At 45.7% G+C, this 21768-nt stretch overlaps 2 protein-coding genes across 2 annotated transcripts; both read right to left on the bottom strand.

The window, feature by feature from the left end:
• Window positions 1–15308: 15308 nt before the first annotated feature.
• Window positions 15309–17069, bottom strand: LOC135371703 (uncharacterized protein K02A2.6-like). The gene has a single exon (XM_064605677.1). It carries the CDS (start codon window positions 17067–17069, stop codon window positions 15309–15311), a length of 1761 nt encoding a protein of 586 aa, XP_064461747.1.
• A 1875-nt stretch (window positions 17070–18944) lies between these two features.
• Window positions 18945–20951, bottom strand: LOC135371702 (ctenidin-3-like). Its single transcript, XM_064605676.1, has 2 exons — window positions 20940–20951; window positions 18945–19424 (listed from the first exon to the last, which is right to left on the bottom strand). Exons 1-2 carry the CDS (start codon window positions 20949–20951, stop codon window positions 18945–18947), a joined length of 492 nt encoding a protein of 163 aa, XP_064461746.1.
• Between the last annotated feature and the right edge of the window lie 817 nt (window positions 20952–21768).

Genomic DNA, 21768 nt, shown 5'->3' with positions numbered 1-21768 from the left:
CACCCGTGCAGCATCCGTGCACCACAAAAATATGTCGACATCGTGATCCATATCGTTGCCGAACCACAAAACTGGATGCTACACTTTTCTGCTGTTTAATTTTCTCTGAACAGAGGTGCATAAGGCAAGCAAGCTTGTGGATTTGACTGTTTCCAAACATTTCTTTGGGCTGGCCGATGTCACACGGATGCGGTGCTGTTATCTCATTGATACACGCAAGGGTGGACAGCAAATCCAATAAATTTGCCACTAGACTCCGTGCATCCTCATTTGTTTTACCACGATTCTGAAAATGCCCCACTGAGCGAACGCGACCACCGTGGCGTGCATCAATGAGATAAAGGCATCGCATCAGTGCGATATCGGCATATGCCTTTACATAACCGCCGCAAACACAAACGAACATTACGATGATAACCACAGCTGAAGGCAATGCCGAGTCAACAGCTCATGGGTAAGGCGGACACCCCCGCAGCAGAAGTGGGACAGTCGAAACACTCTTTCCCTTTATTTCTCGTAAGCGCCACTAGGGTGACTCTCTTCCCGCTCCGCCGTTCCAGTTGTGGCGTTCCAGTTAACTATGTCTCGAGCTGTACATTGAATTCCCGCACACTTTGGATTTTGGAACCGTTCACCCTTCGCCCTCTCCCTGAAACACCGGGGAAGCGTGTTCTTTCAAGTACTCCGCTTTCGGTGGTTCTGGGCGCTAGGATGTAGAGAGCATATGGGGGATGTGGGTCACTGCCACCCGCAAGCCCAGATCAACCGAAAGCCCAGAACCAGTTCGCCGAATGCAGTGAAGCGTATTATCTGTGAGGGGAAGGTCAGCCCCTTTCGGCCAACTGGGAAAGGATACATGAGCTTTTCGGCAGGTTGGGTATGGCGGAAAATTATCTAAATAGGAAAGGGGCGAGAGCGGACATCTTGCAAGGTCAGGAAATGTCCAATGATTCCTGCTGGATCATCTCGGTTTTTCTTTTACCAATCAATCAATTAATCAACCACCACTCAGTAAACTATAGCCGGAGAAGTATAAATGGTGTTGAAAACAAAATGACACAGGCACATGGCACACTGCAGCTAGCTGACTATAAAACGATGCAACAAAATATTGCCGTTGTATATATTAAATTACAATATCCCCCGAGACTGGGAAACGTAGCTACTAGGAAACTAGGAAAATGATAAATAATTAGGTGTAGATGTGTTGAATAGAGAGACGACAAATTTATCCACAGCAAGAGTAGGGGTCGTCTCCGTATCAAATTTCTCAGATGTGTTGCTTGTTTTTGTGATAGCTTAACGTTTTCTGGTTTCAGGTTTTTCGTACTGTATCCATACCACCATCTCGCATGTTTCTTACCATTCTTTCATTAACAATACGTGCGTTGTTTCGTAATTTGATAATTTAGAATAAGAAAAGAAAGTGTATATTTTATTGCGATACACTTAAAACCACTGAGTTTTAAATGTTGTTTTTTAGACCAGATATTTGATTACGGCTCCTATTGGTCCATGCACTTAGAAGCTGTGAGCTCTGCGTCATTATCGTGAGAGGTCCTGTCGCAACGTTGTTGCTTGGGATGAGTATGATTTCGAGGCCAATTATTAACCAATGAAAATGTATATTATTGCGTATCAAGGTAATGAAAGCAGTCCATGTGAGAGGAACGTAGGTGCTGGTTGCGGCGACGGAATTGCTTGCCGGAGTCGGGCAACGTCACGTTAACATCAGGGGGGATTGTGCGTCCTGTGCAGACTTCACAGCGAACTCTGGCAACATTTGTCTTAAAGCGTCTGAGAAAAACCCAGCGAAAACACCCATACAGCACTGCCGGCGTCAACTCCGTATAGGAAGCACACTATTCCACGAATAATCGACGAACTGCTTTCTTGGCCGAGCGATCTACCTTCCGGTGTTGTGGAAGGCACGTCGGCCTGGGAGGACCTTGCCTCCTGGGCTAACTTCATAGAGAACCTTACCGACAGCTGAGGAGAATCCAGCGTAAACACCCAAGGCACACGGGTCATCTCCCAGTTTTGATGATCCGAGCGAATGAGCCACGGTAGCAAGGTAAATTCGGCGAATTGGGAATGGACATCTCGGTCATTCAGCTGGTTGGTGCAACACATTTGGAGTTCAAATTATTAAGGCTGTCTCCCGACGTTCAGTGCATTCGGTGAGTTGGGATTCGGCAGATTGGGAAGACACCGTGGGGGTCTCGTTTCCTGTGAGCCCTCTCCCATAAATGTATGCATCTCGTTTCGTGCCACCAATGGGTTTTGGACTCCTAACATTGTTTATTTGTGACAATTATCTAATTCCGGGAACTGTCTTTTGTAATTTGCAGGCTTCAGGATTAGAGCATTTCGGAGAACTTCGGTAACGGACCAATCCTGGGGCTGAGAAATGAGAAATTTGCATCGATGATTTTGTTTGTGTAATTTGTGGGTGGCACCCTGATCTTAAACAAAAAGGATCGTCGTCCATGTGGAGATTTGATATGATCTTTTTCGGACTTCCTCGTCGGAAGTCGTCTTACTGTACATAGATGTAAATAAACTTATTCCACTGCGACCTGGATTGGACTGGCTACTCCGCGGACGGGACTCGCGTTGTCCCACCTCCACCTTTCACGACAACTTTTCCCCTGAATCCGAGGAAGAAGTTGACTGGCGAAGTCCACAGGATGGGATTAACAGCAGCGAGATGAGCCGAAACCAGCCTTTGGTACAACACTTTCTTTGATCAGCAGGACGTTGACGAACAGAGGAGGCAACATCTACGTGAGAAGCCAGTGTCGCCGACGCTGAGTCAAGGCAGCAGCGGAGTCACGGAGCGGTACCTTGGAGGGAGGCTTCGTGGACAGCAGAAACAGCGACGAACAGGAGGACCATATCTACGCGAGAAGCCGTTTCGTCAGGGTTGTCTGTTATGAGACTGGCGTTATCTACGCGAGAGGCCGGGAACCTTAGCGGTTACCAAGAAGATTCAGAGGTGAAGGCGAAGAGCGGAGTCAGGAATTGAAGACCATGAAAGGTTTCGACGATGGGGCGGTCAGCTGACCAAGCTAAGAAAAGCGCCCGCGAGCCTCAAGGATGACAGACTGAGTGCGTGGCACCGACGAACAAGAGCTCCAGGCTGGGAGCCTACGGACAATAAACCGTTGACCACCATACTAAACCGGCCTGGTATTCTTGACTAGCGGCAACATCAACGTGTGACGCTTGCTTCGCTGGAACGGAGACGCGCCGGCATTATCTACGTGGGAAGTCGGAGTCCTACGCGGTCAGCAACGGAGACCACACCTGGGAGGCAGCGGTGAGCGGCGACATCTAAGTGAGAGGCTCATCACCAGCTGAGTGTTAGTGTGAAATGTAAAGTTCAGTGCCCAAAACGTCACATTTGGATTCACCAGCGATCCGGAGAAGGCATCGGCGTGGGAATATCGACGTGGGAACATCGAGTGTTGACGGTGAGTCCGTTTTGCTTATCGAGTTTGCTTATCGGGCTCACCGGGTGTACGCTGTCTTACACCATTAAAAATAAGTAATTGAAAAACACATGCTTAAAATTCCAGTCACCAAAATCCATCCGCTGAAACAAACCGCCGAAAATCTCATCCCTTTGAAATCCACACTTTCAAAATAAATCATAGTTAGGCTTATGTGTACACTATGCCGTGCTACATTGGGAGGGCAACGCAGTGTTTTATGTGGGCGGCAACAAAAGATTAGGGCATTTTGCGATGTTCTGCTTCGCATTTATCGTGTTTCTTCAAATTTATAGCTGGTATTATCGAAATATTGGCAAAATGAAATGTCGCGTATGAATACACCAATGTACAGGTCTTTCACCGGAAAGCAACTGGCAGGAGGCTATCGGAGGCTATCATTGTCTGTACGAAGCGAGAAGTTAGGACGTAAACAACGAGAATTGCCGAGGTAGACCACAATTTGGGACGACACAGACATGTGAGCCTCAAACCCCCTAAAATTAACGAATTCAAACGACTCAAGGAAAAGAGGTGTTGATGTCAGGAATGAAGCGATTGCTGGCGTGAGTGGCGTGAGCACCTCTTTTCTCCGAGTTGTTTGAACTAATGGTAGTTGTATCTGGTTGTGTTTGTTCAACTTAATAAGGCGAGTTGGAGCAAATAAAAACATAGCGAATTTCCGCATATGTATCCGTTTCTCATGCGGTTGATCTTGACACATAACACTGCCAAATTTTCCCTTTTCGTGTATCACAGATCGCTTGTACGGCGTTTAGCTGTGTGTAGAACTATTACACTTCGTGTCTTCGTTTCTTTTTACACCTGTCATTCGTCCCTTCAAGTATCCCGAATCCTTCTCTATACTCTCGCAGCAAGGTGGGAAAGCGTAATATGTAAAATTGTAACCTGCCCCCACCCGTCTATGTTACAATATAGGTATTGCACATATGACCCTATAGTTAATTTCTGAACTGCACGCATGCCACAAATCTCTGTTTTATCTTTATTGCGGCTGTGTCTGTAGCGAACCTCGCACAGGAGCATGTCAAGGATGGCCTCCTATGCGGGGAAGCAGGCAAACTGCTGTTTTCTTCTTCTTTTTTCTTTCAAATGGCCGACTGTGTCCTACCCATGCGCCCTCCCTATGAGTTGAATTAAATTGAGAGAACATGAGAGAAGAGAAGATAATCCAGAAGATGTCGGTTCGAGTCCTACAGCTGGCTAACCTTTTCAGTGACTTTCATCTTTCTTCGTTACTTTCTACGTGAATTAAATTGCCTGCTTTTTCAAATAAAATAATAATAATAATTTGTTTCACCAATGACACTTGGTGAGCGGATACTGACAAAAAGCAGCAAAAACCGCAGCTTGACGAGGTCTGACCCCCCTTTGTACACTCGACAGATACAACAAAGTAATGACAAATGGCAAACCACACAATGCAAAGCGAACAGCAATGACAAAATAGCAAACCAGACGAATTACGGAGTGAGACAATGGTAATGAACGCAATGCATAAGACAAAAAAGCTATGAGAACACACGAAATAATATGACTATCCTAGTGAACATACATGGCCTTTATAGAGCGAATTGAAAGACAGCTGATGTTAATGTTGTTTTGGATATGGCAATTGATATGTCGTGGAAGACTATATGAAACCAACTGTGAGCCATAATTAGTTCGTGCACACGGTGTGAAGCAGGGCTCATTGTAGCGTAGTGAATAAGGGGTTAATCTCATGGTTAAATTGGCTAGGGCTAGAGAGATGTGATTATTTTGCTTTACTGAACTTGCATATGTAATGGACATACGGTACTTATAGAGATCCATAATTCTGATTATGCTAAATTTCGCGAAGAGGGATCCTGTTGGGATGCAAAAAGGGAACGTTTGCTATGTGACGAAGTACCTTCTTCTGACACAAAAGTAACCTTTCAAGATTTGTTTGCGTTGTGGTTCCCCAAACTAGGTGACAGTATGTGAGGTGAGGGTAAACCAGTGCGTTATAGGTCATAACTTTTGCCGTAGCTGGAAGGATGTTTCTCTGTCGACCTAAAATGCCGATCACGCGCAATATTTTGTTAGTGATGTAACCGACGTGTTTATCCCACGACATCGTATCAGTGAACCAGATGCCCAGTGACTTCACCTCCTTGACAAAAGATATCGTGATTGTACCGATAACAATAATTAGGAGGAATATAATATTAGGATTAATTAACAAAATTCGGAGCAGGAAATAGCCTTATGCAGTGGGTGGAAAACAACAGCCTTGGTTTTAAGGGGGTTAATTATCAAATTTTCTTTTTGTAGACCACGTGTAGAAGATTGATAAGAAGTTGCTCATCTTTGTTGTTAAATCTGTGAGACACTTTCCTTGCAGGAATAGGGCGGTGTCATCAGCATAAGCTACTACCCAAGCAGCACAATGTACTGAAAGTCGAGTGCAATGGGGGTGTGCGGTATGTGTCTTATCAATGTTCCTTAGTTTCACGAGTCTGTTCAAGGCCTTCCACATACCCGTCCACCCCTATTGCACCCGACTTTCAGTACATTTTGCTGCTTGGGATATCTTAATGTGGTTCGATAAGGCAAACATGTCATTCACATAGATAATGAAAAGCAGTGGCCCAAGAATGCTCCCTTGTGGTACACCGGATGTGATGTGGTGTATTCCCGAACATTGCCCCTGAATATCAACAAACTGTTTGCGGTGCGGAAGATAAGTGCGTATTAAATTTAATGGAACACCGCGGGTACCGTAGTGCTCAAGCTTTCAGAAGAGAACACCGTGATTCAGTAAATCGAAAGCCTTGGTGAAATCGATGAACAGACCGAGACTAATGAGTTTTTCTTTGAACCCGGAAAGGATATATTGTTTCTGGGACAGAAGAGCTAGTTCTGCCGACCGTTGCTTTCCAAATCCAAACTGAGAATCGGAAAGCACGGAATTCTTTGTTAAAAATGATAAAAGACGGCTATGGATTAATTTCTCTAAACCCTTTGAAAATACTGGTAGGATTGATATGGGCCTATAGTTACTGAGAACACTAGGGTCCCCACCTTTATGTAAAATGACCACTTTTGCAATTTGCATGTCCTTCGGAAACACACCGGAATAAATTATTTTGTTAAAAATAAAAGCTAATACAGGAGCAATTATATCGAGAACGAATTTAATTTGACGGATCTGAAACCCGTCTTTATCACAACTACTACTATTCTTGAGGTTTTTAAAAATTGAAATGACCTCCTGTGAGTCTGTTGGAAACAGAAAGAAACCGGGTCTTGGCGTGGAACGGAGTGTATGCCAGGAGAATGTGAACTTGTACCAGTGGAATTGTGTAAGTTTGACTTTAAGTTTGATTTTAAGTTTGCAAAAAAGTGTGAAACTCTCCAGCTAACCGTGCACCAGTAGAACCGCTCCGCCTACGGCCAACTCCTCGACAGGGCTGTTTTCCCGACTGTAAATCGATTTAAGACTCTTGCATGCAATATTTGGCTTAGCTGAAACATTCTCGAAAACTGTACTGTAATATAGCTTTTTTGCGCTACGTAACTTGGAGTTTACATTGTTTCGGTATTTTAAAAAATAATTAGATCTTCGGGTGACCTATTTTTTATGAACTTTCTATAAAGCTTATTTCTAATATTTGACATTTGTCTCAGTTCCTTCGTTACCCAAGGTTTACGAATAATAAAGAACATGTATAATTAACAAACACCTGCAGACCTATACCAATATGCAGGTAATGGGACTGATACTATAATTTACATAAACAGTCTCTAGGATCTAGAAAGGGGGGGGGCGGATGTCCAGTCCACCTCCTCAATTTTCATTGCTACATAAAGCTTCAATTGGCCTTGTCAGTGTAGCAGCAAGCTATCCAAGGCAAGACCTCCCCCCGAAAAATCCTGGTGCAAATCTGCTTGCAACAACGTGAAAAGAAGAACTCCAGAACAATGAAACAGCTAGAAAACAACAATGGCACTAAAACACGTATACACCCTTGTGCGTTACCTGATTTGGACAAATCTAACGGAGCCACTCAAAACACAGAGCCTAGTGAGGGCAGGTTTAATATTATCCACTCTATTTGTGTGTACAGAATCCCATATATTCTCCTTGAAATGCTGCAGACCTATGACCATATACATTACCGATCTTCCTAAGATTGGAGTTGTCTAAATCCTTCTCCCTGGTCAATCTCAGTTTGGGATGTAACAAGTGAACTGAAAATGGAAAATTACAATTAACAATACTATGCGTGAGTAAAACTGTACATTGTTTAACAACGTAATCAAATCTGGAACTATTTGGTTTAAAAATTAGGTCAATGAGGGGCTGTAGTAGTTCTTACATGCCATGATTCATAGACATCTTTTCTGTAACCTAAGAATAGGTTCATCATAGGGCTGTACACCGTGGCCCAATGGTTCTGAACAGTAAGCGAGGTATGAATGACCTAGCGTGAAAGAAATAGAGCGTAGTACACTAATTGGAAACAGTTCTAAGTAAGAGCAGGGAGCAGGCTTTCAAAAGGTTTTGACAAATGTGCTGAATGTGATGTCCCCCCTGAAGATGTTTGTCCATAATTACACTGAGGTGACTTCATCAGCCTGCAGTATAAGTTTACCATGAATAGCAAGATTAAGTGTAATCCTGCGTAATTTAGATAATGTGCTACGAAAAACAATTGCACATATTTAATATATGTTTAACATAATTTTGTTTTGTCTAAACCACTAATCAGTGTATTCTGAATTATCTTCAGCATGCCATCGAATTTGTGCGACACTTGTGTCCGGCATAAAGAAATTGATGTCATCAGCGTACATTACACATTTGGAATTGTTGAGCCCCCTCTGAAGATCATAACTGTATAAAGGAAATTAATATTGGTCTCAAACCTGAGCTCTGTGGGACTCCTATAGAGGTACACAGAGGCTGGGAGGGAACATTGTTACGTACAGCTGCTTGTGTTTGCGAAGACAGGTAACTGCTGCAAAACTCTGAAAAAAAAAAAAAATGAAGGCATGACCATGGAAGCCATTTTTGTCAACACGATCTTGTGGTTTATCATGTCAAATGTTTTTTTTTTTTTTTTGTATAGAAAGATGCCAGCAGGGAAGGTTACAAGGATATCTTTTAACACGTTATTAATAAATTTTGTGGCAATTAGTATAGCGGAAGAAGTGGATTGTTTTTCTCGAAAGCCATGTTGCTCGGAAGAAAAAAGCTGAAACATTTCTGAAAAAGAATTGACTCTGACACTAACAAGTTTTTCAAAGACTGTGTTAATTACGGATAGTACAGACATGGGCCTGTAATTATGATAATCATTTCGGTCGCCACTCTTATATATGGGAACAACCTTGGCCTTTGTTTAGTACACGTATCAGAATACTTGCCTACATCAATAGAATGGTTATACAAAAGTGTTAAGCAGGGTTCACACTGCTGCGTTTCAATGCGTGCGTGCGGGCGCGGGCGTTCGTTACCATGGCAACAGCTGCGTGCGACATCTCCCGCAACAGAGCGCAAGGAGGTCGCATGAGCTCAACTGTAGTGCGTCACCCAGAACATCAAGACTGTTGTTAACAACACTACTGTGCTGCCAAGACTTTGCAGCCTTGATAAGGCTGCGGGGACCAAGGATATGCACTTCTCAGGTGAACAGTTTCGTCTTTGCCTCATCTGAAGCCCTTATGTCTTCAATTTAATGCATGTTCCTTTGCCTTTAGCAGTGTCAAACTCGCCATCTGCAGCCAGTGAAGCTGTTCTGGTGTACGTGGGACTACAACAAGGCTGCTGTTAGAGACTTTTTCCCTTTTAATCAAGGTATGCTTTTATAGCAGGAAGGTATTTCCATAACTGTCAAATAACAAAGATAACAAAATAAAATTTGTAATTAATTCCGTTCAGTAGTCATAAGTCTTCTTTGCAACAGAACACACAAATATATGAGCATATAGAGACTTCAAGGCATACGTAAAATGGGAAGTATGTCTTGTTTGAATAGTATGTAGTATTTTTTGAATAGTTCGGCTGCTGCTGCATGCAAATCTGCATCTCTCAGTCAGCTGGACTCATGCAGTTTCACTTTGTCAGAACTGCTTGGTCCATGGCCAAATCAAGCCCACAACGCTCTGTGCTAAAAGCACTTCTAAACTCCTTGGACACCGTAGTACGTCAGCCCTTACTCTGAGGTGATTCATTATTGAATTTCACCACACTGCAACAAAGGGGTAGGACATCACCCCTGGCATTAAAACTCTCCAATCATTAAAAATGGTAAAAATCCCATTGCAAGGAAACACTTAAAGGACAGCATAAGACGCAGACACTTTATTTTCCAACTTTAGTCACTCGTATCTGCAACTTTCAAGTCATCATTAAAATAAAGTTGTTGCTCATGGGGATGTTTGGTTTTGTCGGGGATGCTGTGAAGGCACACCCTAACATTTCACTCTTGCTGTCAACTGGTCACAGAAAATAATGCTACCTGATCAATACTTCACCATGAAGAAAGCAATGCCATAGTTTCCACTAGTCCTTGAAACCGTCTGATACCGTGCTGCATTCTGTCGTTGTGCACGCTCCCTGGGGCGTTTTTATTCGTTCGCTGTGTACCACCTCGCCTGCACTCAAACTCTTTTTCCACTGAACGATACTGGGTATTTCTTCTCGTATCATTGGCACATGGTAATTCAGTGCCAAGTTCTTATAAAAGCTTAAGGAGTGTGTCATATAAAATTGAGAGTGGATTTCCAACCCTTATTTCAGCAGGTTTGTTGCCCATTTCGTTCCCTATTTTGCAGCGTGCCTAAGAACACACTATCGTGACAGTTCATCCATGCATGTGACAAGTAAAGTTGTACAGCAGGGGCTTTGCTGAGCTCAAGACCTGGAAGGAGGACATAGCGACAGCGCTGGAGAGCAGCCGTCCGATTAATATGTCAAACATGATACTGTTGTACTCCTTATTAGTGTATGTGTGCATATCATTATTCAATTTTTAAAGCCAAACTATGAGAGCTATACCTATATGCGGTTTGTGAAAGTCCATTTCACGGCCATGTGGTCATGTGTCATTTTTTCATAATAAAGCCTAGAGTCATCAAAGTCAGAATTTGTTTCTTTGCAAGTGTGCAAGCATTTAGAAGAACGGTACCAGGACCGAATTACCTATTTTCGCAGTGACGTTAAAAATGATTATCATCGTCCTGTCAAATACGTGCAATAATTGCCTCGAGCAATAGGCGAGGTTTCAGCAAGCGCAGAATACCACTGCATGAGGTCTTTATGGATGTCAGCCAATCGTATCCAGTCATATCACGGCCAAGCATAACTACACCTGGTGCAAAAAATGGCCACATATGGCAGATATTGGCCAAGTTGGCGAGTGAGGTTGGGCCAAGAATAGTGGCCGACGGTTGGGCAATCTTAGGTCGGTGCCAATCCCCAATCCTGGCCCAACTATGGTGTCTAAGCACAGGCCGAGGTTCGCATACTTGGCCAGGTACCTCAGGCCGTGTTCGGCCCGAACAAGTTTTTGCAGTTGGGGAGTGAGTGAGCATGAGCGAGCATTCAGAGAGCTGACAGTGGAATGAGTGAGCATGAGACACAGAGCGTATGCACGCGATCTGATGTTTAACTCCGAATATACAGTTGTAAAATACACAAGTGCAATTAAAAAAAGTGTAAAATACCCCTGCACGTAGACAGCAACATACGGGACAGATGATACGATGATGTCTACTTGATTTCGAGTGGAACGATCCATTTCCCCGGTAGGAAGTTTTAGGGCCGTAGTCCCAAGCCACCCGCAACTCCACCTTCAAGGGACCCTGGGCTACGTGCGCGCTGAGGGCGGACATCCCCTCATGGGAGCTTGCCTTTTCTCAAACGTACACGTGCATGCCGTCAGCCAAGGGCTGTGCGTCTGGAGGCTCGAAGGAGATTTGACCCGATTCCTCGCACAATGAAGCAGAAGTGCATGCGCGGGACCGCCCGTCATTTCCTGCTTCCGACGGCTGTCGTCTGCTACTTTGGTATCGCCTGTTCTGCTTGCGTTTGGCTTGCAAACTTCATGTAAATCTAGGACTGTATTCCCAAACTACCCGTAACTTTGCCCTGAAGTGACCCTGCGCTACGTGTGCCCTTCGGGCGAACATCCTATCAAGGGAGCTTGCATTTCCCGTAACGTAAACGGGGGCGTAACGTAATGCGGGGACGTTCAATCACAATTCGCAGACGACGGGGGTTCTTTTCCATGGCCACGACCGCTGAAAGCACTTTGGTGATTGGCTATTGTGTGTGTGCGTGTGTGTGTATAGAAGAAAAATCGCTTGAATATCTTTGTGAATGGAAAGTGGCACTTTAGAAGTCAATGCAACTTTGAATTTCTAATATTTGTGATACCGTATTTTCAAATTACTTTTTCAGTTAGGTTGCATGTCGCGTGACAGGCACTGAGGATGCCGCCAAGGCCGGCAGCGAACGAAAGCGGATAGGAAAACCTTCAACGCGTGAGCAGGAACCGTAACAAACGCGGGATAAAGTGAATGTTTACATATCTTGCGTATACGCATATTATTCTTGGTCTGCATTGAGTTCCTAAGTGTATACGTATGCCAGTGGTTACAATCGTCTGCGTTTTGAGTATTGCAATTTACCGCAATGGACTTTTATAGTTTTGTCACCGCGGGGAGCAAATTACTTTTGTAGATGCAGACATGCTCACTCAATTTGGTAATCATTATTCGGTATTTCGTGTATTATTTAGTATTATTTCTTTGGTTATCGTACCTGAACTGAATTTTATTTCGATGTGCATACCTCCAGTGTTTCAAGAGTAGAGTGGGACAAGGTGACGAAACCAAAAAGAAAACGAAGAGAGCCCGTGCGACACTGAACGACAAATTAAAGTGTCTGAAAAAGCATTTAGAGACTGGTGACCTCGATAACAATAGGAAATATTTGAACACGAAGTGGTACTACATGCCCTCGGTGTTGTTCATGTCTCGAGGTTCACTCTGTGGAAACCTCAGGCCTTGGGGTAACCACAGGTCCTCAATCTCTGAGGCAACCCCAGGAGCCCAAGCTCTGAGGTAATCCCAGAACCTCAAGCTCTGAGGCAACTTCAATACCTCAGATTTCCCATAATACCTCAAGACCTCAAACTCTGAGGTAACCTCAGAAATTATTGCCAATAGAAGATCGTTTTTAATATTTTGAGAGCCGTATTTGGAAAGGCAGTGTGTTGTTTCCCCTGGTGGGTGTCCAGTGGAGTTTTTCAGTAAGGATTTCTGCAGACACCGTCCGGCTTCACATATCTACACCGCTTTTGTTTATGTGTATATTGTTACTGCATGGTGCATGAAGTTATTATACGGCAGTTACCGTCATTTCCCCTCCATGATGCGGTCTAAGGTTGCTGCCCGCGACTCGGTTTGCGATTGGAGCCAGGCTTAAACAGAAATCATTCTATAAATGCCTGGAACACGGTTCCTGTTTTAAATTCCATGTTAGCGCCGCGAAGCAACTGTAGCTATGAACGGCGTGCAGACGTGAACAGATGGAGAGAGGACAGCAGGAAGAAGTGGGGACCGGGGGGTTAGTATGCGTTCTGGGTCGACTTCAGGGAAAACTGTGCCGACATTCGTCTGGAAAGTGTTCGGAAAACCCAGGGAAAACCTCAGATGGCACAGCCGGTGAGAGGATTCGAGGAACATGGTTCTACTTCGACTAAAAAAAGAAAAAGAACACGTTACAACATCAGCTTCAGATCTCGACACAACTTGCTTGACACACAGAACCGCAGTGAAAAACATGAATGGACGAGTTTATTTACTGAAAGAAATGCACGTTCTGTAATTTTCTTCCCTGCTGAGGAGCCTGGTGCACGGAACTTGACAAGTTTCAAAAACCCTTCCACTAAGTTATTTTCGCTGGTCTTGAATGGATTTTAAAAACTCAATGTCCAAACATAGCCTTTCACGCACGTTCTCCTGCACGAGAGCCACAGTGAAAGCACGGCAGCAGCCGCGCATGCACACTAAGTGCAGTTCATGGAGTATCCGCTCAGTTGCGATGCTGTTCGATCGCGCGGCGAATAAAGTTCGCAGATCTGCCGGGGATGCTGCTGAGGGAAATGCAGACGCGGTGACCGAAAATGAGGAGCGTAAGCGGACTGCGGCCAATAATCGCAGGAAGGCTCATGCGACAAAGCGCGCCGCCATTCCACTGGCTCACATTTTCAGAAATGCTCAGCAAAGAGTACAGTAACTTCAAAAGGAAGTGAACGCGTGTACAGGCGAGACCCGCGTTCAGCTCGAGGCCCATGACACCGCGTTTGCAGTTGCGCTAATCATGTACGGTCACAGCGCAAGGACCACCCTTCGTCTGCTGCAATGCCGCCGCATTTCGTACGCGTTTGACAGTGCACCAAAGAGTACAGTGTATTTTTCAAATTCCTCAATTGCTCATTCTTTGTTGAGAAACAAAATGACTGCGTGAGCCTCCACGGTTTGCGGTACATATTAGATTCTACTAGGAATGATTTGCGCCCTGAGCCGAAGTACGAGTATATCCTCTCCCAGGGCTGGGCATGTATTACAATGCCTTGTATTATAATAGTATTACTGTAATAGATTTTGTATTTGTATTAGGTATTATAATACAGGTTTGAGAAAAGCATCTGTATTACATGTCATAATACGCAGAAACGCATATTACAAGTATTATAATACTCCAGTAACACGTGTTGACGTGTTCGTTCACCCCCTATGCCCTATCAGCATGGTGATAATCCGTTCAGGCGGGTCAGCACACCTTACGTTTTAAGTCATCCTCTCTTTGAACACATACTCCTCTAAGGATTAGTTAGTGTACCCTGTGGTCTTAAAATTCCTGGGACAGAAAGGAGCAATGAGAAGTGTTTCTAGTTCTGTCTTAGTGCACGCACGAGGGCCGGCTTCTCCTTCTGGCACGCGGGCGGACAATTTTCCGCCACCACTCTTACAACGCCTTGTAGCATATTCAGTATGTAAATATCTGGGGGTGGGGGCGGTTTCTTCGTCGGGGAGCGTAGTGGGGGAGCGGAGAGATGGAAATCCAATGTATAAACTGACTTTTCGGAGGCGATCGCCGGACCGCCCCCTCCTTGATCCACCACTGACTCAAAGATTGAATTGTTGAGAAAATCTTATTAAAGCCAAATAATCAGTAATGCATCTTTTGTTCCATACAACAGACACTGTAAAATGGGAAATAAATTTTCTGTACGCCCTGGGCTTTTCAAAAAGTTATGTATTCCCTTATTACCATAATGTATTATAACACACATTTTCAAAAAGTATTTGTATTAGTGTTATAATACGCGTTCTTGTGCAGTATTATGTATTAGTATTATAATACGAAAAAATAGTATTACTGCCTGCTGTGTCGTCGGATGAGATATTTTCAGACGTGCGGTGACTGACGTGTCGTCGTGTACTGCCGCTGCGTCACCAGTATCCCATCCTCGTCGCCAGTTGAAGTGTATCCGGGTGGGTTACAGCAACATAACACATTTAATACCGATCAATAAGGCTACATGTCGAGTACGAGCGAGTGGCTCCGATGCTCGGAGGAAACCGACTGCCAAGCGAGGTGAGAGTCCATCCCGACAGCGGAGGTGCACTCTGACCCGATGTTATGGGCGCCCCGAATGTGGGCCTCTCCATGTGGAATGCACCATTGGCGTGGGTGCCGAGACTATCGTCTTTTAAACCGCATGTCTGGCACACAGCACTCCTCCCCCTTTAGTATGTCACCGGTTGTCCGTAGCGTAGTGGTGACCTCCTGCATCGTCCTGATCTTCTAGGTGGACGAACCGGAGTCAGGGAGGAGTGCTGTGTGGCAGACATGCGGTTTAAAAGACGATAGTCTCGGCACCCACGCCAATGGTGCATTCCACATGGAGAGGCCCACATTCGGGGCGCCCATAACATCGGGTCAGAGTGCACCTCCGCTCCACTAAGCGACGCAAACATGTCCTCAATCTTCGGAAGAGGATATTGTTCAACGTCACAGACTTGGTTCAGCGTAACCTTGAAATCGCCGCATATTCTCACTGTGCCATCTTTCTTCATGACGGGCACGATAGGTGTCGCCCATTCGGAATGGGTCACCGGTGTGAGCACTCCCGCTTCGCACAGCCGATCAAGTTCCGCAGACACTTTGTCGCGCATTACATACGGAAGAGATCTTGCTTTGCAGAACTTGGGCGTTATGCCTTGCTTCAAATGTAGATGAGCAGGTGGACCTACCATGAGACCGATGCCTGGCTCAAACAAGGATTTGAATTCCTGCTTCAGATTGGTCACCTTGCCTTCGCTGTCAACAGCATTCACGTTGACGGTAAGCAGATCCAGCGCTGCAATTACATCACGACCACATAGGTTTGGGCCCTCACGGTCAACGACGTAAAGCGAAGCTGTTGCCGTCCGGTGTCCGTAAGTGACTTCCATTTTCAGAACGTCTAGCACTGGTAGCTGACCCATGTAGCATGATAACTTGCGTTGGCATGGCAATAACGTTGGCCAGGAGGTTTGATGTTTCCTGTACGTGCTAGCAGGTATCAACGTAACAGACGAACCTGTGTCAACTTCCATGTCGACCGGGATGCCCATCCAACGAGTGGTGATTATCCACGGACGCGGGGTTGCCTGGGTGTCGACGCTATGGATTCCATGCAGGTTAAGGCTTGCCTCTGAGGTCGCCCCTTCTGTTGAAATAGCATTCGTCCGACCATGTGCTCGTGGTCTTGGTTGTTGTGAGTCTGACAAGCACATCTTTGCAAGGTGTCCCTTCTTTTTACAGCGGTGGCACTCAGTAGTCTTAAATGGACATGCTGGTGCTCCGTGATCGCTTCTTCCGCAACGTATGCACTTAAATTTCCGACTTGCCTGTCTTGGTGGGGTTCCTTTAGGCTCTTGACCAACCGGACGTTGTTGACCCTTTCGGTTGATGATCCGGTTCACTGAGTTGTCCGGAGGCTGACTCAGTTCCATGGCATTCTTGGTTGCCATTTCTACGGTGCACGCAAGTGTAGTAGCTTTCTCCAGGGTCAACTCCCGCTCAGCAAGCAATCGCTTTTGTATGCCAATGTCCCTGACACCACATACCAGCCTGTCCCGTATCATCGTATCCAGAGTGGTTCCGAATTCGCAGAACTCAGATAGTTTTCTCAATTCAGCGATAAATGTAGATACAGTTTCGTTCTCGTGCTGGACACGAGAGTTGAAACGGAAACGTTCCACAATTTCAGACGGCTTCGGGGCGAAGTGACTGCTGAGTGTTGCTACTAGTTCCACGAAGGTCTTTGTGCTCGGCTTGGCCGGGGCCAGGAGACTCCGAAGTAGCCCGTAGGTTTTCGGTCCCACAACCGAGAGAAAAATACCGGTGCGCTGATTCCCGTCTGTAATCTTGTTTCCGACGAAGTACTGTTCTAACCTTTCAACGTAGTGACTCCATGGTTCCACGTCTGCGTCGAAGGCTGGGGCGGTTCCGAAAGTAGCCATCTTGCTTCCTCGCTCCGGAGAACAAAAGGAAACGCAATCTCGTCGGATGAGATGTTTTTAGACGTGCGGTGACTGACGTGTGGTCGCGTACTGCCGCTGCGTCACCAGTATCCCATCCTCGTCGCCAGTTGAAGTGTATCCGAGTGAGTTATAGCAACATAACACATTTAATACTGATCAATAAGGCTACATGTCGAGTACGAGCGAGTGGCTCCGATGCTCGGAGGAAACCGACTGCCAAGCGAGGTGAGAGTCCATCCCGACAGCGGAGGTGCACTCTGACCCGATGTTATGGGCGCCCCGAATGTGGGCCTCTCCATGTGGAATGCACCATTGGCGTGGGTGCCGAGACTATCGTCTTTTAAACCGCATGTCTGGCGCACAGCACTGCCCACCCGTGCAGACAGTGCAGTTCGGGGAATTTAACCGACCCTTTTTGAAGAGAAGCGAGGGTGTACGAGCAACGAAGAGTTCGGTGAGGACCTCTCCGAACTTACAACACCCGTAATGCTACTTCCCACCGCAACGAGATTATCCGCAGGGGCAATGCAGGGACCAGATATGGTGTTCTATGCGTAGAGAGACACTCAGCCGTCATGAGACACCGTTGAAATGCACACAACGCATAATGCAAAGCAATCATTGTCATAGCCGACGGATGACTGGTTGTGAAACACCTGAGCTTTATTGTGCGCAGGCCACAAAGCCATATAAATACTCTGTACACTTTTTACATGCTCGCAGTGTTGTAGAGCGCTCTTGTTCAGTTGACATTCACGTAGCCAGGGGGCAGCTTCACGCCTGAAATAGGGAATGGTAAGTAGCGAACAGCAGGGAAACAACGTGGCTGGTTCTTCGGACTACTCCACCGAAACATCCCAATCATCATCCTCACAATCAATTCGTTGTTGTCGCTGTTATTCCAAACATATGGTTCCGCGTCAGTTTGACATAATATTTCGTCCGCACTGGGATGTCCCATGAAAACGCTTCTACGTGATATAAGATTATTATGATTTATCGGATATGTGTAATGAGGTGCAGTAGCACATCAACGGTGACTGGAATAGAAAGCCGTTAAGCCGTCGAAGCACCATGACCTTCACCATGAAGTTTTATCTTGTGGGCAGGTACCGGAGACACGGAAGAACAATAGAAATTGTCTCCGGTTCCAGCCTCCCGTATGAACCAGCTTTCTGTGCTCTTTCACTTCTGTTCAAGTTTTACCTTATTGCACTGATTACCTGTGTTTGGCTCATCATAGCCAGTGTAACTTTTGCTCCATGAAACAGAAAAACATCAACATCAATATCCTAGCAGATCTGGTAGTGTTATTTATAGCCACATACTCTAATGTCCCAACGCTCACTGAGCCTTGGTGGACGTTTGTAACATTACAGTTACAGCAAGGAATCACAGCAAGCATTACGGCAAGGAATAACCGAGCAGCGCGGTACGAAGGTAAATCGCACGTAGTGAGGAACACCAACAGGAGCGCAAGACTTGGGTTGCCAGATGAACGCGGGAGCTAACCGCTTTTCAGCAATTGTTCAGTCATCCTCACTACCACTGTTAGCGATGTACGCAGGAGCTTCTGTAGCCCCGTGATTTCTTTTTCTATCATATGATAACGATGATGATGATATTGAGAGATATAAAAATGGGGTGGTTGGCTTTCAATCATGTCAGTTTTCGTTACATATTAACTGCAGTAAATCGACCTGTATTGTCTTGAGAAGTCCTAGTTCGGAGTAGTTAGGCTAAGACCTTGCTCGTCACTATGAGCGTGCTGCTCCTCAAGCCATATTAATTAAAATGTCAATCTCCAGCCACGTGACTAACAGGACGTTTACCTCGCGATATTCTTCTTCTTCTCTACCAGCCTTTTCCGTATCCACCTCCGAAACCGCCAAGTCCGCCGCCGTGGCCTCCAAATCCACCACCATAGCCGCCTCCGTAGCCACCTCCGTAGCCACCTCCGAAACCTCCACCGAATCCACCTCCAAATCCTCCGCCGTGGCCTCCAGAAACAAGTGCAGTCCCGACAGAAACGACGGGCTTAACAACGTGAGATACGGTAGTGACCGGCTGCTTGACGAAGCTGACTACTGGCTTGGTGACATAGCCAACGCTGACAATGGGCTTCTTGACGTAGGACACCTTGGTAACTGGAACAGCTACAGCATGGCCACCACCGTGGCCGTAGCCACCGCCGAATCCACCGAGTCCACCACCGAGTCCACCACCATATCCCCCAAAGCCACCGCCATGTCCAAAACCTCCGCCATATCCCCCGCCGTAGCCGCCTCCAAAGCCACCGGCGTAAGCACAGGCAATAAGACCGGCGAAGACCACCTGAAACGGAAATACACAAATTTTTGTCACGACAGTTTCTGTCTGAAGACAGCACTGACTTTCTATTTGAACCACTGGTAAGACATCGGGCAGTGACAAACGTGATAATTTTACAAGGAGGAGTGAAGTTTCGAAGCTGAACAATAACAACAATAAAAAAGAAAAAGGCACCTTACAGCATCATTTACATGGACCGATCGTGAGATACTTTCAGGTCTATAACATCTAACGTGATTCCCCCCCATCGGGCGGAGGGTTGAACGAGATGATTTCGCGCCAGTCACCTCCAATCAACCTCACCTCACTTCACTTCAACCAAGCAGGGAGGAAGAGAAAGTGATATGTTTAGCGTTAGTCGGCCGGTGCGGCTCCCTTTGGAATTATTCGAACGTGATTGATATTTCTGACAATACCATGTGATGGAAAAGATAACTCAATGGCCTGATGCATGCCTTCATCGGTATCGTATAGGTGGTACATGTTACATTCTGATCTACACACTGTACTCCTGTTACGGTGCGCAGAAAGCATTAACATACCACACTGGAAACCAGTGCGGTTTATTTGTTCGTCTTCTCTTCGCAGCGTGGAAAAAGTAATTTCGGGAATTTGGAAGTTCTTGTGGATTCCGATGTGTGCTGTTGAGTTTCGTCACGGTAAAATTTTACGCTTTATGTGAAAAATTCGTGCCTCCCTGCGTTCATCAGTCATTTTCCGTTATCACCAGTGCGGCCTTGTTTTATCGTTATAGACGACCCTCTGTTTATAAACCAGTGACGTCACGGAAACACCAGTTCGAGGTTATATTTTGCTGTGGTAGACAAGAAGCTAGATGAACGCGTCGACTGATAGACGGAAAAGTCTGACAAGACTGATAGATGCCCACCAGCATGCTTTGCGCGGCGGCGAAACGTAAACAATGACGTAGGTACTCAGATCGTCTATAGACGACCTGCGCATATACGTCATCGATTGCGTTTTCCGCCGCGTAAGACATACTGGTGGACGCTATCGGCTTTATCAGCCTATCAGCAGACGCGTTTCCCTGCTTCCTGCCCACCACAGAAAAATATAATTTCGATCCGGTCTTTTCGTGACGTCATATGTTTGTAAACAGGTTGTAACCACCTGTTTATAAATACTGGTTCGAGGTTACATTTTGCTGTGGTGGGCAAGCGGAAAAAATGCGCCGGCTGATAGGCTGATAAACCTGATAGTTCTCACAAGCATGCTTTGCGCGGCGGTGTGACGTAATCAATGACGTACGGGATCCGATCGTCTATTGGTATCGATATGGCATGAAACCCGCATTGCTGGTGCCGCCGCGCAAGTGTTTCATTCACCAGCGACATATTACATAGCACGAGTCTTAAACGAAACACCATTGCCTAATGTTTTTTTGCTTTGTTTTTGTTTTTTACATAATCTAAGGCGAACGACTAAACCATGAAGCGAACGGCCGGCGCCCACATTTCTTGTGCACGTCTGCCGCATTGCGAAGCATGAGATACTCACGAGAGCGTTCATGTTGTATCCAAGCTGTCTGGAGCTCTTCACTTGCACTGCAAAGCACTGCTGGTCCCTTTTATATGAATCTTGCGAGTTTACGGGGCAGAAAGTTGTCCAATGGAAAGGGCTGGAAAGAAAGCGGGTGTGGCTGCTCTCATTTGAGGGGAGATCGCTCGTTTTCCACGAGCGGAAGTATAATATGCTTTCGATTTCGCTGACCGGACTCAAAGGCATCGCCAGCGAAATTTTCACTGCCCATCTAGCGATGCCCATTATCCTGCCTCAAGCAGCACCGCGACCTAGTTGACGTTGCTGTTCCCCTTTATCTTGCTCTATTTGTTTATTCACGCGCTGAATCTCTCGTGGCGAATAAAAATGTTAATAATTTTCACGCCGTCATTTTATGGCGGTGTGCAGGAGTCCGTAATCTTTGTCGGCGAACGAAAAATTGGCTCGAGCTCAAATACGTTCCCAAGTGAGGCCGCATTGCACGCCCTTGACTGAAACGCTCACTGTTTGAACGCTGAAATTGGTCCGATGTGCCAAAAAGCAAAAAGTTGTCACAATACAGTCGTCTAAATTGGTTATCGATAGTCAGGATCAGTGCAGGGAATTCGATTTAATCAATTTGATTTAAATCCAGATTTAAATTCACATAAGAGGTACGTGGATTTCTTCTTGATTTGGTTGAAGGCGTATTCATTGTTTAGAATTTATAAGGTATCACGTTTTTGAAGAAGGATTTCGGTTCGGATGGAATCCGTTTTCGGAACAGGGATTCTCATTTGGATGTAACGCTTCTCTGCGGAGAGCTCTGGAGTTCGATTGAATCCAT

Source organism: Ornithodoros turicata, unplaced genomic scaffold (genome assembly GCF_037126465.1).
Source record: "Ornithodoros turicata isolate Travis unplaced genomic scaffold, ASM3712646v1 Chromosome12, whole genome shotgun sequence".
Classification (NCBI taxonomy): domain Eukaryota; kingdom Metazoa; phylum Arthropoda; class Arachnida; order Ixodida; family Argasidae; genus Ornithodoros; species Ornithodoros turicata.
Note: the sequence above shows the minus strand (reverse complement) of the source record. Positions and strands in the feature narration are given on the sequence as shown.

Bases quoted from the DNA above. Each gene is read 5' to 3' on its own strand.
- LOC135371703 (XM_064605677.1), bottom strand. From the start codon at position 17,069: ATGGCTACTTTCGGAACCGCCCCAGCCTTCGACGCAGACGTGGAACCA.